Below are 18,632 nucleotides of genomic sequence, written 5' to 3' on the forward strand. Positions count from 1 at the left end.
CAAATCATGCAGATACAAATCAAGAGCTTCAGTTCATGTTCACTTCAAACATCAGAACGGGAAAAATTGCAATCTCAAAGTGTGACTTTCACTGTGGCATGGGTGTTGGTTTGAGCCAGATGGACTGGTTTGAGTATTTCAGAAACTGCTGATCTCCTGGGGTTTTCACACACAACAGTCTCTAGGGTTTACACAGAATGGTGCGAAAAAGAAAAAAAAACACTGAGTGAGTGACAGTTCTGTGGGTGGAAATGCCTTGTTGATAAGAGAGGTCAGAGGAAAATGGCCAGACTGGTTCGAGCTGGGATGGGAAGCCATGGCCTAATGGTTAGAGAAGCAGCTTTGGGGCCAAAAGGTTGCTGGTTCAATTTCCTGGACCAGCAGGACTGGCTGAAGTGCCCTTGAGCAAGGCACCAAACCACCAACTGCTCCAGCAAGAGTGGTGGCATACCTTGTGTCTGATTAGCCAAAGGAAAAACTGATGATGTGATTATCAGTTTGGTGCCTGACCAAAACTTAAAACTCAATATGGGTTTAAATCCCAAACCTGATCCCAAGGTCTCTACCTTACTTCTCGGATGAGATAAAAGCTTCTGCAAGATGAATAACTGCAAATCCACTGATCCAATATTGTCAGCAGGAGGATCCTTAAGTTTAAATGTATTAATGCTGAGTGTGGGGTGCCACGGTGGTGTAGTGGTTAGCACTGTTGCCTCACAGCAAGAAGGTTCTGGGTTCAAACCCAGTGGCTGACGGGAGCCTTTCTGTGTGGAGTTTGCATATTCTCTCCGTGTCTGCGTGGGTTTCCTCCGGGTGCTCCGGTTTCCCCCACAGTCCAAAGACATGCAGGTTAGGTTAACTGGTGACTCTAAATTGACCCTGGGTGTGAATGTGAGTGTGAATGGTTGTCTGTGTGTAAGCCCTGTGATGACCTGGCGAGTTGTCCAGGGTGTACCCCGCCTCTTGCCCATAGTCAGCTGGGATAGGCTCCAGCTCGCCCGCGATGCCGCACAGGATAAGCGGTTACGGATAATGGATGGATGGAGCAACTGTTTACAACCGTGGTGAGCAGAAAAGCATCTCAGCATGCAACATTGGGTTCCACTCCTGCCAGTCAAGAACAGGAATTTTACAAATCAAGAACAAGTTCCTATTAAAGTGGCCGGTGAGTGCTGCTTTCTGCTTCTAAACTAAAGCTGTGCTTGAAACAGTCTCCTACTCACTAATGCCTACGTTGGAAAATCTGGAGCACTTCATACAACAGAGAATTAGGGATTGAAGTAAATAAGTTTGTATACTACAGTTAGTTTCAGAATGATTTCCAGAGACACCAATTAGCTTAATCTGATGGTTATTATGCTCAGGTCTGTTTAAACTTTACCATGTTATCAAAAATAAAATTACAAACCACAAAGTAACAAATTAGCCAGCAGCCATGATCAAGTCCTAGCTAATTCATAACACGCAAAACCGCACTGAGTGTACGCAGGTTGACGCTATGACATTTTCAAAACGTGTTTTTTCCTATGAGTGAGAGTGCTTTTGAAAATTGTTTTCAGTGACCCTAAATGGCATTTTCATGTGGACAGGAAACCAAGAAAAAGCTACGTTTTGGGAAAGATTTTCATAATTCAAAAATATGTACAGTATGTGTGAATGGGACGTCTTCAATTCTTCATTTTGCACTGGGCTTTAATTTGCTTTCATTTCTGCATTGAACTCCTTGAAAACATGGATCCTCACAACCCAAGTGTGTCTTGTCACACTCAGCATCTCATCTCATCTCATCTCATCTCATCTCATCTCATCTCATTATCTCTAGCCGCTTTATCCTTCTACAGGGTCGCAGGCAAGCTGGAGCCTATCCCAGCTGACTACGGGCGAAAGGTGGGGTACACCCTGGACAAGTCGCCAGGTCATCACAGGGCTGACACATAGACACAGACAACCATTCACACTCACATTCACACCTACGGTCAATTTAGAGCCACCAGTTAACCTGACCTGCATGTCTTTGGACTGTGGGGGAAACCGGAGCACCCGGAGGAAACCCACGCGGACACGGGGAGAACATGCAAACTCCGCACAGAAAGGCCCTCGCCGGCCACGGGGCTCGAACCCAGGACCTTCTTGCTGTGAGGCGACAGCGCTAACCACTACACCACCGTGCCGCCCCACACTCAGCATTAATACATTTAAACTTAAGGATCCTCCTGCTGACAATATTGGATCAGTGGATTTGCAGTTATTCATCTTGCAGAAGCTTTTATCTCATCCGAGAAGTAAGGTAGAGACCTCGGGATCAGGTTTGGGATTTAAACCCATATTGATATTGCATTCTTACAGCTCTGGAGTTTAGTCGGTGAACCATTTTGACACACACTATAACAGTAAAATGATTTTTAAAAATCCTGAAAGAAGTCTCCAGATATCCTCAATTTTTGTGACATCTCTCAAAAGGTCTAATCACACTGTATTTAATACTCAGGTGCAGAGCTCACACGACTTCCTGTTGCACAAGTATCACAGCTCGTGCGATTGTTTACATATTTCAGACATTGCATAAGGCTCAGATATGTTTATAAAACACATCCATTTTCCTTATACAAGTCTTGTCAAAACAATATAAAGATGAAAGGCTGAGGTTTACAGTTACAACAAAATCAACAGAGCTGGTAGGTCTGGCGAGCTGGGAAGTTCTGGAGAAGGTGCCATAGCTCCATGTGGGGGATTAATAGGATTTCTCCTCTTATGTCCAAGCCAAACAATTAATCTCACTCCAGGGAGCTGGAAATCAAGATCGGGTTGTTTTGCACGAGGATTACATTGACTCAGATGAGAAGCGGAGACATTGCCCTCTGGATTAGGCCACAGAAGAAGGGTTTCGACAGAGCTTTCATTCGCCATTTTTTATGGACTTGATATTTTGAATGTTAGATCAAACTTTTTTTGAAGTTGCAGCCAGCAAATATTTTATTCATCCCAAAAGATGTTGTATGTATAAAATTCTCCATGGAGATGTTTAGGGAGAATTTGAGTTTAGAGAATGATATTAGTTAGGCATCTAACAACTCATCCAGTTCAAGATCCTGTTTGATTAACGATATCGGGTTGACGATTCGATTTACAACCCCAAATCAGAAAAAGTTGGGACGGTATGTTGAAATTTTATTAAAACTGAAAGCAATGATTTGTAAATAATCTTTGACCTGTATTCCAAAAAAAGTTGGTACAGGGCAATTTAGGGCTAGTAATGAGGTAAAACAATTAAATAATGATGTGATTTGAAACAGGTGATGTCATCAGGTGATTGGAATAATGATTTGGTACAAAACTCCGTATTCAGCAAAGGCCAAGTCTTTAGCCCTGTTCACACGGCACATATTTGCATCGATGCTGCACCGATGTATTTTGTTGCGATATATCTTACACCGGTGTAAATTTTGTGGAGCGTTCACACGTCACAACCCTGCTTACTAGAGAGAAGCGTGTTAGCACCGGTGCAGCCTCACTTGCGTTCACACGGCAGTTTCTGCGATAGTTTCTGCGATAGTTCCTTTGATAGTAATAAAGTTTTGATATCATTTCCTTTTATTATTATCATTTCCTATCATTATTACTATCATTTCCGATAGTAATAATGCGGAAATGAAATATGCGCATGCGTGAAAATGTACTTCCTTTTCCCGGTTGTCATGGCATCACCAAGCGCCGGGAAAACAATGTGGATGAAGACACCAGTGTTGCCAGATATTGCTGACTTTTTCCATCCCAAAATATGTTCAAATCCGCCAAAATGCACTTAAAACTGCCAATCTGGCAACACTGGAAGACACGCAGTTCTGTTGTTGTTGATATTCGCCATTTTGGAAGCGCAAAATACCAGGATGCAAAATTATGCAATGCCCGTATGTAATCAACTCTCCTCACGCGTAGCGAGTCTACCCCGTAGCGTTCAGACGGCCCATTTTATATCGGTGCTGCCCCGCAAACTAGCATTTACTCCGGAGTAAATTTCTGAAACCACCTCCCGAGCAGGGTTAGATTTGCACCGGTTTAAGCAGCTTTCAGGGGCTACACCGGTATAACTTTGTACCGTGTGAACGCTCTACCGGGGCAGCCCCGGTGCTACACCGGAGTAAAAGTTGCCGTGTGAACACCTCTTTTGAGGAGCAAAGTTGGGCCGAGGATCTCCAGTTTGTCAACAAACGCATTAGAAAATTATTGAAATGTTTAAAAACAGTGTTCCTCAAAGAAAGATAGGAAGGGATTTGGATAGTTCACCCTCTATGGTACATAATATCATTAAATGATTCAAGGAAGCTGGAGGAATTTCAGTGTGTAAAGGGCGCAAGCCTAAGTTGAACACTTGTGATCTCTGATCCCTCAGACGGCACTGCATCAAGAACCGTCATTCATCTATAGCTGATATAACCACATGGGCTCAGGATTACTTTGGCAAACCCTACAATCCAGATTTACATCCACAAATGCCAGTTAAAACTTTACTGTGGAGAAAGGAAGCCTTATGTTAACTGTGTCCAGAAGCGACGTCAGTTTCTCTGGGATCAGAGACATCTGGGGTCCATCCCATATAATTCTACAAATGAAATGAAGTTAACCAACAAAACATGAAATATCTTGGGTTCATTCTGTCTGCAGTGAAGTACAAGTCAAAGTCAATTTAGAAATCACTGCTTTCTTTTTTTTATTTGCATTTTCCATATGTTCTGAACTTTTTCTGATTTGGGGTGGTTGCTTTTTAGTATTCTGCCTGATGGCAGGTCCGTGGCATCCATTCTCTCCATCCTTTTTTATCTTCTGCCTTCCTTTTCCTTTCACTGTAGCTGCTTTCCTTGATCACATCCAGCATTCAAAGTCCTTTACGTCCTCTGAGTCTTTTGCCTGTCATTCTACATTCATTCACTTCTTTTAGTAGTCCATTTCCTCTTCGGATATGTCCCCACCCAGTTTTTCGAAGAATGAAGAATGCCTTTATTGTCACTGCACAAAAATTACAACGGTACTACACAAGTAGTTTCTTTCCACTTATCACATTCATCATAGTTCTATTTTCATCTACCATATGTAGCACCTCCTCATTGATCTTCCTTTCTGTCCAGCTGATTTTCCCCATTCTTCTCCAAACCCACATTTCAAAAACCTCCAGCCTTTTTATGTCTTATGTTTTATTTGGGGTTGTATAAAAATTAAATGAAGAAAATTTTATTAACATAAAAATGCAACATTTATTTTCCTGTTCATTATCAGCTTAAGTATTCCATTTGTTAAATTTAAACAAAAAACCCCTTTTGTTTCATTTTCATAATAACCAACGAGAGTTATTTACCCATATTTGTAAAGGATGGAGTAAAATTTAATAGCCTTTTAACTAGAATATTCCTTTTATTAAAATGAAAAAGTAATCAAAATTAGGCCTTTTCTTAATAAACCTTAATGAACATTTATACTACCTTTAGTTGCTTCTCTTTTCTTTAGTTTTCAGCAGTCTGTAAAAAAAGAAAGCTCTGAGTTCTTGCTAAATCTATTTGTACGGTCAATTTGTCCAGCTCTTTCACATTTTAGATCTGTTTTTGTGTGTTTTCACATTATTAGAGCTGTGTTACTTCCGCCTAGAGTGAAGTCATGCATATTCCTGCTATTGTGTGCCCATCTGCTGTCTAAACAATGTAGTTACAGCTTGGAAAAACTAAGAGATTATGCAGCCTGATTATAATCATGATTTTTTATTTCATTGATTCGAATTGTCATAAATTTGTATTGCAGTTTATCATCACGCAATATACATGCCTAGTATTGGTAATGGTATTTTGAAGTAGAGGAAAGGTGTAGTGGAGAATGAGAACAAAGGCGCTTATTACTTCGCCCGGGACGGAGTGCACCAGGGGGTGAGGTATTGCTTTCGGTTGGGTTTCTTTGTTTTTTTGTAAACAATATTACGAAAAACAGCTGGATCAATCTTCATGAAACTTTCAGGATAGCTGGGCATTGGTCTCAAATAAAACCTCCAACATTTTGAGGGTCATCCGGTCAAGGTCACCAAAAAGGTCAAAATCGTTTTTGTTGTGTCTACTGCCTCATATAGAGGCGCTAGCCACTACGTCATCGTGCTGTAAGAATGTAAGTGTAACGATCGCGCACTGTGCATGCGCATGCATGTGTTCCGATTAAAATGGCCAATGAGTGTATACAATTCGGTTCACCATTTGAAATAAATGGACTAGACTAAAGAAATCACTTTCAGACATGCTTATGCTTATTACAGAGGGAAAGTGCGTTCCACTGAGCTCTAGCACCGGGCCATTTCCGGGAAATAACAGTTTCAGTCATGGCGACAGCGTGAGTATGTCAGCCTCGGTTCGGAGGTTTCAGTTTCGAAAACTGTAAGAGTAGAATAATATAAAGTACAGACACTTGGTATATTTTACTTCTGTGATTTTTAAATTGTTCATTTTTGGATTATGCTTCATTTTCGTGGCTACTGCCTCATAGAGTAAAAATATGCGCTATATTTACGGTATGGACATGGTATCAGAAAACTATTTTATTTATAAGCAGTAGCCACATGTACCCATAGGGTACCTATCTTTTTCGCAATATCTTCCTTCATATTCATCATAAGTGCTACTGGGCGAGGTTTGTTTTACCTGGCAACACTTGTTCATCATTGTTCCGTACCGTTAAGTCTGATCATAAAACAAGCTCATGCAAATTCTGCAAATTTACTTATTCAGCAATTTCTTCTTTGGTGTATCTGTATGAAAAAAACTTGCATTTAGTTGGTTGGCTGTAAGTTTGAGTGAAACATTTTAACCAAAAAAAAAAGCTTAATTTGCAGTTAATCAATATTAAATCTCATTTATAGCATTTAGTCTGAATAGTTAGGACTGTCATCGAGATATTATGTGCATGCATCAGTCAACTTAATGACTGTTAATACATCACTGTTTCTCATTTTAAGATATTTTTTTGTTCACGTTTATCTTTGGAGCTCTGAGCTCTAAGTTTTACCTCAAGACCGTTTTCCTTTGGCTGTCCTTCCATTTCTTTGTTATTACAGTGTGCAAGTTGATCATGTAGGAGAACTTTTAATTGGCTCATGTTTCAGAAGACCTTCCGTGATATGGATCACCTCTTGGGAAGGAGGGGTTGTGGCTTCCTCCAACTCTTCTCTTAGCAGCTCTCCGCTTGGCTCTGCTTAATCATGCTTTCCCTTTTCTCACTCAAGGAATACCCAAGGGCATGATTTGAGCACGCTATGCTAAAGCTGACGACTGTGGCCCATTAGTCCACGGTCCTGCGCTTTCCCACACTTGTAGAGAAGTTGTCGGTCCTGAGCTATGGTTTGGGGGGATGGGGAGGCAACGAACTGTTTCATATACTGCACTCCCTCTCTCTGTCTTGCGCTCTTGCGTGGAGTGGAGGAGGGGCAGGCGAGAATATCATCAAAGCGTAAGGACTCCCTCAACAGTGCTCTACACCAGTGTTAACATTTAGGGTTGTGTCATTCTTGCTGAGAAGAGGAGCAGATTTATACATATAGGCATGGCGTACCGGACGTATCCGCTCAGCGTGCCGCAGGGCCTCGACCTCAGCTAGAGCTCGGAGCTGCAGCATTAACGTCCAAAGACAGCCCCGGATTTTTATTATTGCAAGAGACCAAAGAATGTTTTTATTCTGCGCACATGTTTCAAGAAAGGGATTGATAAACGCTACAGGCACTGCTATCAGATATCTGCTCGATTTCCTGTCTGTGCTGTACTAGGCCCTGATGTTGTGCGTGAATGTGTGAGAGAGGGGGGTTGGGGTGCGGGGTGTTTGGCGTGGGCCTACAGCTTATGACTAAGGGGTGGCGCTGTCTCATTAAACCTCTGTTTTCACACACAGCTGTTTCCTGTTGGGAATATGGACCAGGTCAGGGTGTGTGACACACACACACACACACACACACACACACACACAACATGGCTGGCTCTCATAGACAATGCTCAGTGAAATTCCAAGGCCACAATGCCTAACACGGTGACAAAAGTCAGGAAATAAAACTCAACACTAATTTTATTTAGCTTGTGCATATGCAGTCTGGGTACTCTCAAAAGTTTTTTGGGAAACAAGTGGAAATTTCCAAGTTGTGCAACAAAAATGAATCATCAATAGATAAGTACTAATAGGACAGCATTGTTTATTCTTGGAAGGGGTGCTGGTGTGCTGATACATTACTGACACATTCTGGCCGTTATCTTCCTTCTTTTGTATTGTATAAACTACAAGTGAATAAGAATGATAAATTTCTATCATGAAACCTATGAAAGCACGTCATGCCATCGAGGTCTTTAAACCATCTGTTTACAGATAGAGTTTTGTCTCTTATGAAGAATGTTATAAAATATCTTGAGCTTTTAAAGCGGATGTATGAAAAATTCGCTTTTTCAGTGCTTGTGCACATACATTTGGGTATCTGAAGCCAACCAACCAACAATCTCTGAAATAAGACACCCGGTCAGGTTCTTTTGAGCTGCCTATTTCAGAAAACGTGTTTCAACAAGCCGTTCAGATTTGAACCCACTTTCTAAAGCCCTTTTTACATAGATATTCTGTAATACTGGTGTAAAGAAGGGATTTATAGGGCGGCACGGTGGTGTAGTGGTTAGCGCTGTCGCCTCACAGCAAGAAGGTCCTGGGTTTGAGCCCAGCAGCCGGCGAGGGCCTTTCTGTGCGGAGTTTGCATGTTCTCCCCATGTCCGCGTGGGTTTCCTCCGGGTGCTCCGGTTTCCCCCACAGTCCAAAGACATGCAGGTTAGGTTAACTGGTGACTCTAAATTGACCGTAGGTGTGAATGTGAGTGTGAGTGGCTGTTTGTCTCTGTGTCAGCCCTGCGATAACCTGGCGACTTGTCCAGGGTGTACCCCGCCTCTCGCCCATAGTCAGCTGGGATAGGCTCCAGCTTGCCTGCGACCCTGTAGAATAGGATACGCGGCTACAGATAATGGATGGATGGAAGGGATTTACAGTGAATCATGTAAATAATCCCGCATGAAGCTACACCAGTGTGTGATTTTACATTGTGAGCCGGTGTTCGAGGCGTGATATGTCGCAATGGAGCATCAGGGTGATGTATTTGTGCATCAGAAAAATAAACGAATACCCCGAGAATACCAGCATCGCTTACTAAATGATGGCGGGTGAGCCGAGTGTTGAGGTGCTTTTGTTAGTTGTGCACGTTTATACCACTCTTCAAACACAAGCCAAGTTGCTGAGCATCATATGCAACGTGTCAGTCACTTCTGTTAAATAATTCATGCTTAAGGGATGCAGTAGCCTCAATACATATTTAGCATGTTTGTGTCCTTTAGCCGAGCCAGTTGTTCGGGAAAATAGTCTATCATAGAAAACTGCACTCGCAAACACAGAGAGAGAGAGAGAGAGAGACAGAGCGACAGAGAGGTAACGAGGAAGAGAGGAGTGGAGAGATTCGTGCAAGCAACATGTTTATGGATCAGAAATATGTTGAGGAGAAAATGAAGTAGGAAGCATTTTGAGGCAGAAAGCCATGTGGGCTTTAGACACTATAGACGGAGACATTTTAATTCATGCTGGTCTCAGAAAGAAGAATGTCAATATGAAAAAACTTTACACCCCTATCCCACCATCCCAATTGTCTCTTTTACACAGACAATGATTCCAGCTCGGTTACTACCAGTCATTCTGGCTCAGAGGCAGAATGACACAAACACCCCGTTCCTCATTCAGACATTTTGTACAGAATGTGAGGCGGAATAAAGGCATAAGAATCCCACCTTGAACAGGCTATGGAAAAGGAGCTAATGTCGCAAGAGGATCACATTAGAATTATGCCATCCCCTCATCTGAGTATCTCCACTCATGGCTTGAGAACTGCCTTTGTGAATGAATATTCATAAGGAAAGTGCTACCTGATTGGCTAGAGGAAGAAGGGGTGGGGTGAGCAGTGGCAGATTATCGTTTAAAGGAGCAAGCCGTTCCTCAAATCAGCAGTTTTGAACAGGGCTGTTTAGACAGGGTGAGAAGGGAGCTGTGGTGCTTTATCGCTGTGGTATTTTGAGCAAAGCACTTCACAGGCATTTCATTAAAGCTAGACTGCCTTTCAGATTCTTATTAGTTTTTTTAAATAGAACAGTTAATGAATTTAGGGCCACGTGGCCCTGAATTCTCCACTATTTTTTCCTGCTTCACCATGACCCAATTCAAGATACTACGTCATAAATCATGTAGTGGGCTTTCCCTGTTCACGCAACGTGTTGTCGGATACAAATTTGAAACAGGAGAGAAAAATAGCAGATGTGAGTGTGCAAATAAAACGTGAAAGACCGACTACAGTAACAGAAAGCGAGAAGAAAAGACACTATTGCCGCTTTTCTACTACAAACGCGGCTGAGTCGGGCTGAGCCGTGCCGTGCTGAGTCGAGCTGAGTGGGGCTGTTGGAGTTGCATTTCGACTACAACCGCGCTGAACCGTGCTGACTGGAAGTGGGTGGACACTTTGGGTGGAGTTAGCGAAAGTGGGTGGACGTCACGTGATGTCGTTAAGCAGCGCAAACAGTGACATCAGTGAGCTTTTAAGCGGTAGTCTCACGACCCGAATAGTAAACAATAAACATGGAGGACATGGAGTCGTTAGTGTTGCTGGTCTTGGTGCTGTGGCTTGTTGTCACCGACAACGCCAACAGATACTGGCAAGAGCGTATAGATGAGGCGAGGCGCATAAGGCTTCAGAAATTCTCGTAATTCGTAATTCTTCTTCTTCCGGGTTTACGATGTTTACAGATCCCAGCGCGCTCGCGGGGCGTGTGTGGGCATGTGAGGACACTCCTCCTCACCAATCAGTGCACAGGGGAGTGTCTGCTCACGCCCCCAGCCTTACTCGGCTCGGTTTGGCTCGCTTCAGCCCCACTCCAAAACGGTGCGAGTTTTAGGGGCTAAGCAGGGCTGAAGCGAGCTGAGTCGTGCTCTTTTTTGGTAGTCGAAACGCGAGCCGTGTCGGGCTGAAGTGAGCTGAAGCGAGCTGAAGTGAGCTGAAAAAGGGTAGTGGAAAAGGGCCATTTGTTGCAATGGAAAGGAAACGCAGAACCAAACTAATAAATATCGGCGGTCAGCGAGCACCTTGGTGTGATCAGCTGTTCGTTTAGTGACAGAATCAGTGCGTTTACATGCACATAGAGAGAATTGAATTTCTGCCGTTGCTCGACTGAAATCGAAGTTCTAAATGCCATGTATACACCTTAATTCGGCTGAAATTGAACCGAACTTGATTTCTCGGAATCGAGCTTCACGACCTAGATTATGCGATTTCTGCCGAGCTACTTAGTGCATGTAAATCCTATTGAGCTACGTATTCGAGCTACTTACTTCAGCACTGCCCCTTCCGGAAGTGACGAGTGACGAGACCACAAGCGGGAAACACAACAGCCTCGGTCGGCATGACAACGGCATGAATCTTTTCTTTTTGTGGCATTGTTTGCACTGTTAAAATTTAGCTCACTTACTGTATCACCAAATACATCTGTACAGCTGTTGCATAGCTGTGAATTGTGTACATAAACAAGTCACTGTATTTGTGTGTGTGTGTATATATATGTCCAACATCTGAAGAATGTCAATAAAAACAAAACAATTGAACTTTTTGTGTGTTTATTAAGACATAAGTTAAATTGTAAGCAAAAAAAAAAATTTTTGTAAGCAAAAAATGGACTTTAGAAAAATACACAATTGTGCAAAATAAGTTGTCTTACAAAACAGTGGTCTGCGCAGGACAGTTTGTAGCCATACAGTCTGTTAGAGCAAGCCTCACAGCTTGAGCACGGAACTTGTGAACACGGAACTGCCAGTGTTGCCAGATTGGGCGGTTTTAAGTGCATTTTGGCAGATTTGAACATGTTTGGGGCTGGAAAACGTCAGCAGTATCTGGCAACACTGCTGATAACTTTGTTTATACTCTTGAATAGCTCTTCGTCATGACGACAACCGGAAGTGTACAAACACGATGGGGCGTGTAGCGCCACCTGTGGCTCGGGTGCACAATGTACCTCACACAATAGCTCGATTTCATTGTGTGCATGTAGGATTGGATTTCTCTGGCACCCCTGCTGGGACCTTCAGCTCGATTACTGACAGTAGCTCGATTTGGATGTGCATGTAAACGTACTGAAACGTACTGCATGTAAACGTGCATGTAACTGTCCGTGCAGTCAAAGGTAAACCTGTAGATGGCGGTAACGCAACACTGTGGATGCCAGCTGCCGTAAAACCCAAAAGAAGAACGCAAACCTGCGCATGTGCACACGGACTTCCTCTGTCTGCTTGACTTCATGAAGCGAATGATTTCATGCACATTATTTGCTCGGGAATCCCCTCAAATTAAATAACTTCCCAGCCACAGAATGGCCTGGGGTTTTTTTTTTGTTTGTTTGTTTTTTTAAGATATTACAGAAGTAAGCATATTTCACAATGACCAAATTTCAGAGTGAACAAAATTTCACAGATTTTATGAAATCGAAAGGCCGTCTAGCTTTAATACCTCAGCGAACTGTGTCAACTTGTGGAAAAGGGGTAGAATATGCCACCTTTTAAATGTGTTACAAAAACAAATGAAAGTGTAAAGTAGGATCTCAGTGATGAGGCTTATATTCCGATGGAGTTTGTTTGCTTCATTTAGGTTCCGTTCTTCTCATTTCAGTTTCTGCTGTTAGGCAGTATATTGCAGAAGTGTTTAGCAAAATTCAGACAAAGATAGGAACATCCTGTCAGTTCAAGACTTTCCACTCCAAAATTAGAACGAGCTTATTATTCCTCTTTTTTTTCAGAAATTAGGGGACTTTTGCAAATAAAGGACAGTGAAATCATGGTTATTTATTTTAGTCCATCGCTATACGTGTAGATTGTGTAAGGTTTTGAGTCATAAAGTCATTTTGGAAATGGTTCAATCGCTTTAAGTAAAGAAATGCATGATCAAATTGTTTTATACTTCTCAAATGATGAAATAGTACTAAACTGATCTCAGTTGAGATTGAAACTGCTGTGAACTATTTAAAGTGTTTTAAAACTGTCTAATGTGACCTCTTCTTCTGCTACATCTTTTTAAAATGTTTTCGTGGTCATCTTTGTTTTTTTACAGAGTGAATCAGTGAAGTATTTCCTGGACAACTTGGATCGGATTGGACAACTGGTGAGTCATGACATCTTCAGTGCTTTCATAAATAGTCCTCTGATCTTTTCCAGTGCACTTGCAGCAGTATATTTTTTTCTGGTTCTTATCAGACTGAGTTACAGGAGGAGACATTTTGTCCAAATAGCCACTATTGGCTAGGTATGAAATGAGATATTGTGTGACGATAAATTGCGATACAAATTATGGCGATTCGAATCGATGAAAAAAAAAATCTTGATTATAATCAAGCTGCATAATCTCTTAGTTTTTCCTCACTGTCATTGTGTTGTTTAGACAGCAGAGGGCACACTAATGCCCAGGAGCGTGAAAACACGTTACGTCACTGTAGGCGGACGTAACACAGCTCTAATGCTGTAAAAACACAAAAAAAGAACAAAATGGGAAAGAATTGTTGTGCGATTGATTGTACAAATAGATTTAACAAGAAATTGGAGCTTTCTTTTTACAGACTGCTGAAAGCTAAAGAAAAGAGAAGAAAATGGAGGGAGTACAAGAAGAAAAGGCTTATTTGTTATTAACTTTTTACATTTTTTTGATTAAAGGATTATTTTAGTTCATAAGCTTTTTTATTTTTTTCGTGGTCCAAATCCTGTGCTCCGATTGGCTGGCGAGCGGATTCGTATCCTACGGTACGGACCCCGGTAACGGACCTCATGGTGACTTGCTCGTTCACAACAACAACAAACATAGTAGCATTTTTTGTCAGCATTTATCTTTTTTTTTAATAAGACTTATTTGTAAGATTATCAAAAATCTTATAAATTTTTGCCAGCATTTCTCAGGAGAACAGCATTAATTTTACAGCATGGATAGTGATAGTGATAGTGATGTTCACGGTGAAAGCGAGTTTTACTACCCTGAGGAAGACAAAATAAAATTAAATATTTCAGGAGAAAGCTAAAAACCTGTAATTTGCTAACGCCGAGCAAAAACATGGCTGAATCCTGAATGACTCCTATTTGTATAAATAGGGGACTACATAGGCGACAAAATGTAATTTTTTTCCTGCCATGGAAGTGCACTTGTATACCGAGGAGGAAGCCATTTGCATTACAGCCGTGAATGAGGATTCAAAATGGCGGCTCGGCTCGGTTTTCCCTTTCGGGCGCTCTCGCTTTCTGTTAGAATCTGGTAAAGAAAAAAATAAATATATATTATTTACCAGCTTAAGGTCGGTCCGGATGACCTGGCGACTTGTCCAGGGTGTACCCTGCCTTTCGCCCGTAGTCAGCTGGGATAGGCTCCAGCTTGCCTGCGACCCTGTAGAAGGATAAAGCGGCTACAGATAATGAGATGAGATGAGATGAGGTCGGTCCGTATGGTGAAATACCGTGACCTTGGCCTTGAATACTGACCTCAGCCCAGAGGGCCTCGCTCAGTACTTTCAAGACCTCGGTTACAGTATTTCACAATACGGACCTCCCAGCTGGTAAATAATATATATGCATTTTACTCCAATCTTTACAAATGTGGGTAAATAATTATTGTTGGTTATTTAAAAAAATGAAACAAAAGGTTGTTTATTATTTCACAAAAGGAATATTTGTTATTAAAAATATGAAAATAAATATTTCAATTTTTTTTGGTAATAAATTTTTCTTCATTTAATATTTTTCAGAAATATCATGGGGAAATCATATTGTGAACCCATTATCGTAAATCAAATTGTGAATTGCGTGAATCGTCACACGCTTACCACTAGTAGTGTAATCCTATCGACTGGTTTGGACCTGGAAAACTGATTTGAGCAGGACCATGAGCTCATGATGAAGCATCACCACTTACTTACTTTGAGATGATGGATTGATGATATTAGGAGGAGGCCATAATGAGGTACCAGAGTTTCTTAGTAGTGCAGTAAGCTGGTGCGAAAGAAGAGAAAATATTGTCAAAAGGTATTGATGTGTAAATACAGGCAATCATACTTACCAACTCTACCGATTCACATGGTAGTCTACTGCTTTTGACAGGTGAATACCACCTTCTGATTTCTGTTCTAAAAAAAATACCGCATTACAAAATAACCAGTGAACACTGTTGGATTTGCTCTTCTGACCTCACTTCAGCTGTTTTCAACACAGGGGATACAAGTATACAGCATCAAACAGTCATACTAAGTGAAGCCGAGAGCCAATGGAACTGCGCAGTAATGATGTTGAATCTAAAGTATATTCTGTTGGTTCTCGTTATGGTTCTAGTCAATCAGAAATGAGGTCACATACTACAACAAATCACTGCCGGTGTTTGTTTAAAAAAAAAAAAAAAACACCCTCTGGTGATCATGAATTATGAATTCTCCAAAGAAAAAAAAGATTCGCTATGACAACAAGTTCAAGGCGACTTGGTCATCGGATCATCCAGCATCAAAGCATCGAGGCGAGATGAGAAGCAGAAGCATGCACTTTGTGAAGTACAGCACTGTGCAAATGTCTTAGGCGCATGTAAAGAAATGCCGGAGACCAAAAATGGCTTCAAAAATAATTAAATGTTTCAACATTAAAAAAATACTATAAACAGCAGTAAGCCATAATAAATGAAACAGAGTCAATATTTGGTGTGAGACGACCCTTTGCTTTAAAAAAAAAAAAAATAGTAGTCTCAGGTCCAATGAGTGCAGTTTGATAAGGAAATGAGCTGTAGGTTTTACTGAGCATCTTCCAGAACCAGCCACAGTTCTTCTGGACACTTTGACCGTCACACTCGCTTCTTCATTTTGCACCAAAACCCAGCAGCCTTCATTATGTTTTCTTTTTTAATCTGAAAAGTGCTCTCTTATGGAATATGCTGCTCAGATACAAACTTTTTTCCTGTAACATTTAATTTTGTGCTGGAAAACGAATGTTTGGACTCTAAAATGTTTTTGTACTGACTCGATAATGTAGTAGTCATAAAACAGAAATCTATAACAAAGTTTGTATGGAAAAAATAGGTAGGGGGCCTAATATGTTTACTTTTATGTTTTCTATTTTCATCTGAAAAGTGCTCTCTTACTGTATGTAAGGCCCCCGTCACACTTATTCGGAATTAGCAGGAATCAAGCAGAACCAGCCGGAATGAACAATTTTTCAAAATTCGTGCCACATTCGGGCGGAAATTTCAAACTGACCAACATTCTTACAGCTTTGTAAGAATGCCGTTCGAATACTTAGAATGCGCTTTGAACCCGCCTCGAAGATTCTTGCACATTCCGGGTGTATTAGCTTTCGAATGCAGTTCAAATGTAGTTGGAACACAGTAGGAATACCTAGAATGCTGTTAGAATGCTGTAAGAATATTAAGAATGCACTTTGAAAGCCGTATGAGCGCGGTTCGATTGCTGCCCGAATACCACCTGAAGTCTGGTCGGAAGGTGCCTCGAGTGCTGTACGAATTCACCTCAAATGCAGTCAAAACGCTCCCGGAATAGCCGCCGAATACGTTTCGAACGTCTAAGAATTAAAAGAGAATGCAGCTCGAATACTTAGAATGTACTTTGAATATCCCGGAATATACGAAGAATTTTCATTCCGACAGCATTCCGGCTCATTCGAGGCACATTCGGGACATTCTGGCAGGATTTGAAGTGGCTTGCCATTTCGATTTTTCCCTCGAATGCAATCAGAATGTTTCGAATGCTGTTGGAATGCCGTAAGAATATTTAGAATGCAGTTAGAATACACTTCGAATGCCGTTCGATATTTCTCTTCAAATACACCTCGAATGTTTTGAGCATGAGCAACACATTCGGGCCGGCCACAAGAATGGGCCCGAATGTTTGGAATGCACTCAGAATGCAGTCAGAATTTTTAGAATGCACTTCGAATATCCCGGAATATACGAAGAATCTTCATTCTGACGGCATTCCGGCTCATTCCGCCTCTAGTGTGACTATATCCTAAGTATTCGAACGGCATTCTTACAAAGCTGTAAGAATGTTGGTCAGTTTGAAATTCCCGCCCGAATGCGGCACGCATTTTGAAAAAATTGTTCATTCCGGCTGGTTCTGCTTGATTCTTGCTAATTCCGAATAAGTGTGACAGGGGGCCTTAGCTTTTGAATGCAGTTCAAATGTAGTTGGAACACAGTAGGAATACCTAGAATGCTGTTAGAATGCAGTAATAATATTAAGAATGCACTTCGAATGCCGTACGAGTGCACAGGGGCATCAGAAGCATTTTTAATGGGGGGGGGACACACTGGCGGGGGGTCTGGGGGTCCTCCCCCAGAAAATGTTTAATTAATTAGATGCCATTTCCTGCATTCTGGTGTATTTTTAACAGGTTGTTAAACACCTAATTTTACCAACAAGTCACTTAATTCAATGACTATTTTAGAGACTCAACAATAAGTCCTCATTCAACTAGTCCATATATTCATCAGCCCGTTTTTAAACCCACCGCTCTGCCGAAGATAATGAGACGAATGTGACACAATTTACCACCAACAATGACTTTATGGGTGCGTTTTACTTTTTATTGTGTGTTTCCTTTTTTATTTAGTTTTAGATGCAACACACCATGCCACTGTGCCAAGCAATAGTGACCCTCAACTGTATGTTTAAAAATAAGAATATTCATAATTTCGCACAATGAACAGGCATGACATGGCATCATGCAAACTTCATAACACAAAATCACACTGCGTCAAGCAACGGTGACACATAAAAAATACCTTCACACAATGAACAGGTGCAATTTTGTTCACCACCAACAGTGACTTTAGTGGGTGCGTTTTACTTTTTTCCGATTTAGTGATACTCATAACAAAAATGGCATGGCATCATGCAGTCTTCATAACACAAAATTACACCGTGTCAAGCAATGACACATAAAAGAGAACTTCACACAATGAACAAGTTCAGTTTTGTCAACCTACATGCAATGGTGGTACAGTAGCATTTACAGATCAGTATAACAAATAGATTTATAGATATAACTCCTTCTTACATTGGTGCCACCACAATTTTTACCACTTCATAACTTTTATCCCCCTTTCCTTCACAATCCACCTGGAATAACATCCGTCTCTCTCCATCACTTTCCTTTCTACTATTCCTTCCCCATACACTGATTTCCCATGTTACTTTCCAGAAAACTGGCAAAGACCAGACAAAACAAGGAATCAATAAATATCATCAGAGCAGACTTGACCTCATTCTTGGAATTACAGTAAGGCAGGCCGACTGGGTTTGAATTAAATGATAGCTAACGTTAAGCTAGCTGATACATCTAACATTGACTAGCCAGCTAACTGCACTAACATTTCCATTGGGACAAAAAACTCTGTCCTGTGGGGAAATTTTGACTGACTTTCCGCTTCTTTGTAAAGAATGTCCTTATGTCCATTGTGTCTGGGGAGGAGCAAATACTGCAAACAATTCATCATCAACCAAGAATACCCCATTAGGCTAAGCTTATTTCATTGTTTA

At 41.4% G+C, this 18,632-nt stretch overlaps 1 protein-coding gene across 2 annotated transcripts in view; it reads left to right on the plus strand.

The window, feature by feature from the left end:
* gna12a (guanine nucleotide binding protein (G protein) alpha 12a) overlaps window positions 1–18,632 on the plus strand; it is a 126,748-nt gene that overhangs the window by 96,439 nt on the left and 11,677 nt on the right. For both annotated transcript variants that reach the window (XM_060943071.1, XM_060943070.1), the window contains exon 3: window positions 13,172–13,222. In XM_060943071.1, coding sequence (XP_060799054.1) covers window positions 13,172–13,222 — 51 coding nt within the window. The remainder of the gene's footprint in view (window positions 1–13,171; window positions 13,223–18,632) is intronic.

Source organism: Neoarius graeffei, chromosome 16 (assembly GCF_027579695.1).
Source record: "Neoarius graeffei isolate fNeoGra1 chromosome 16, fNeoGra1.pri, whole genome shotgun sequence".
Classification (NCBI taxonomy): Eukaryota; Metazoa; Chordata; class Actinopteri; order Siluriformes; family Ariidae; genus Neoarius; species Neoarius graeffei.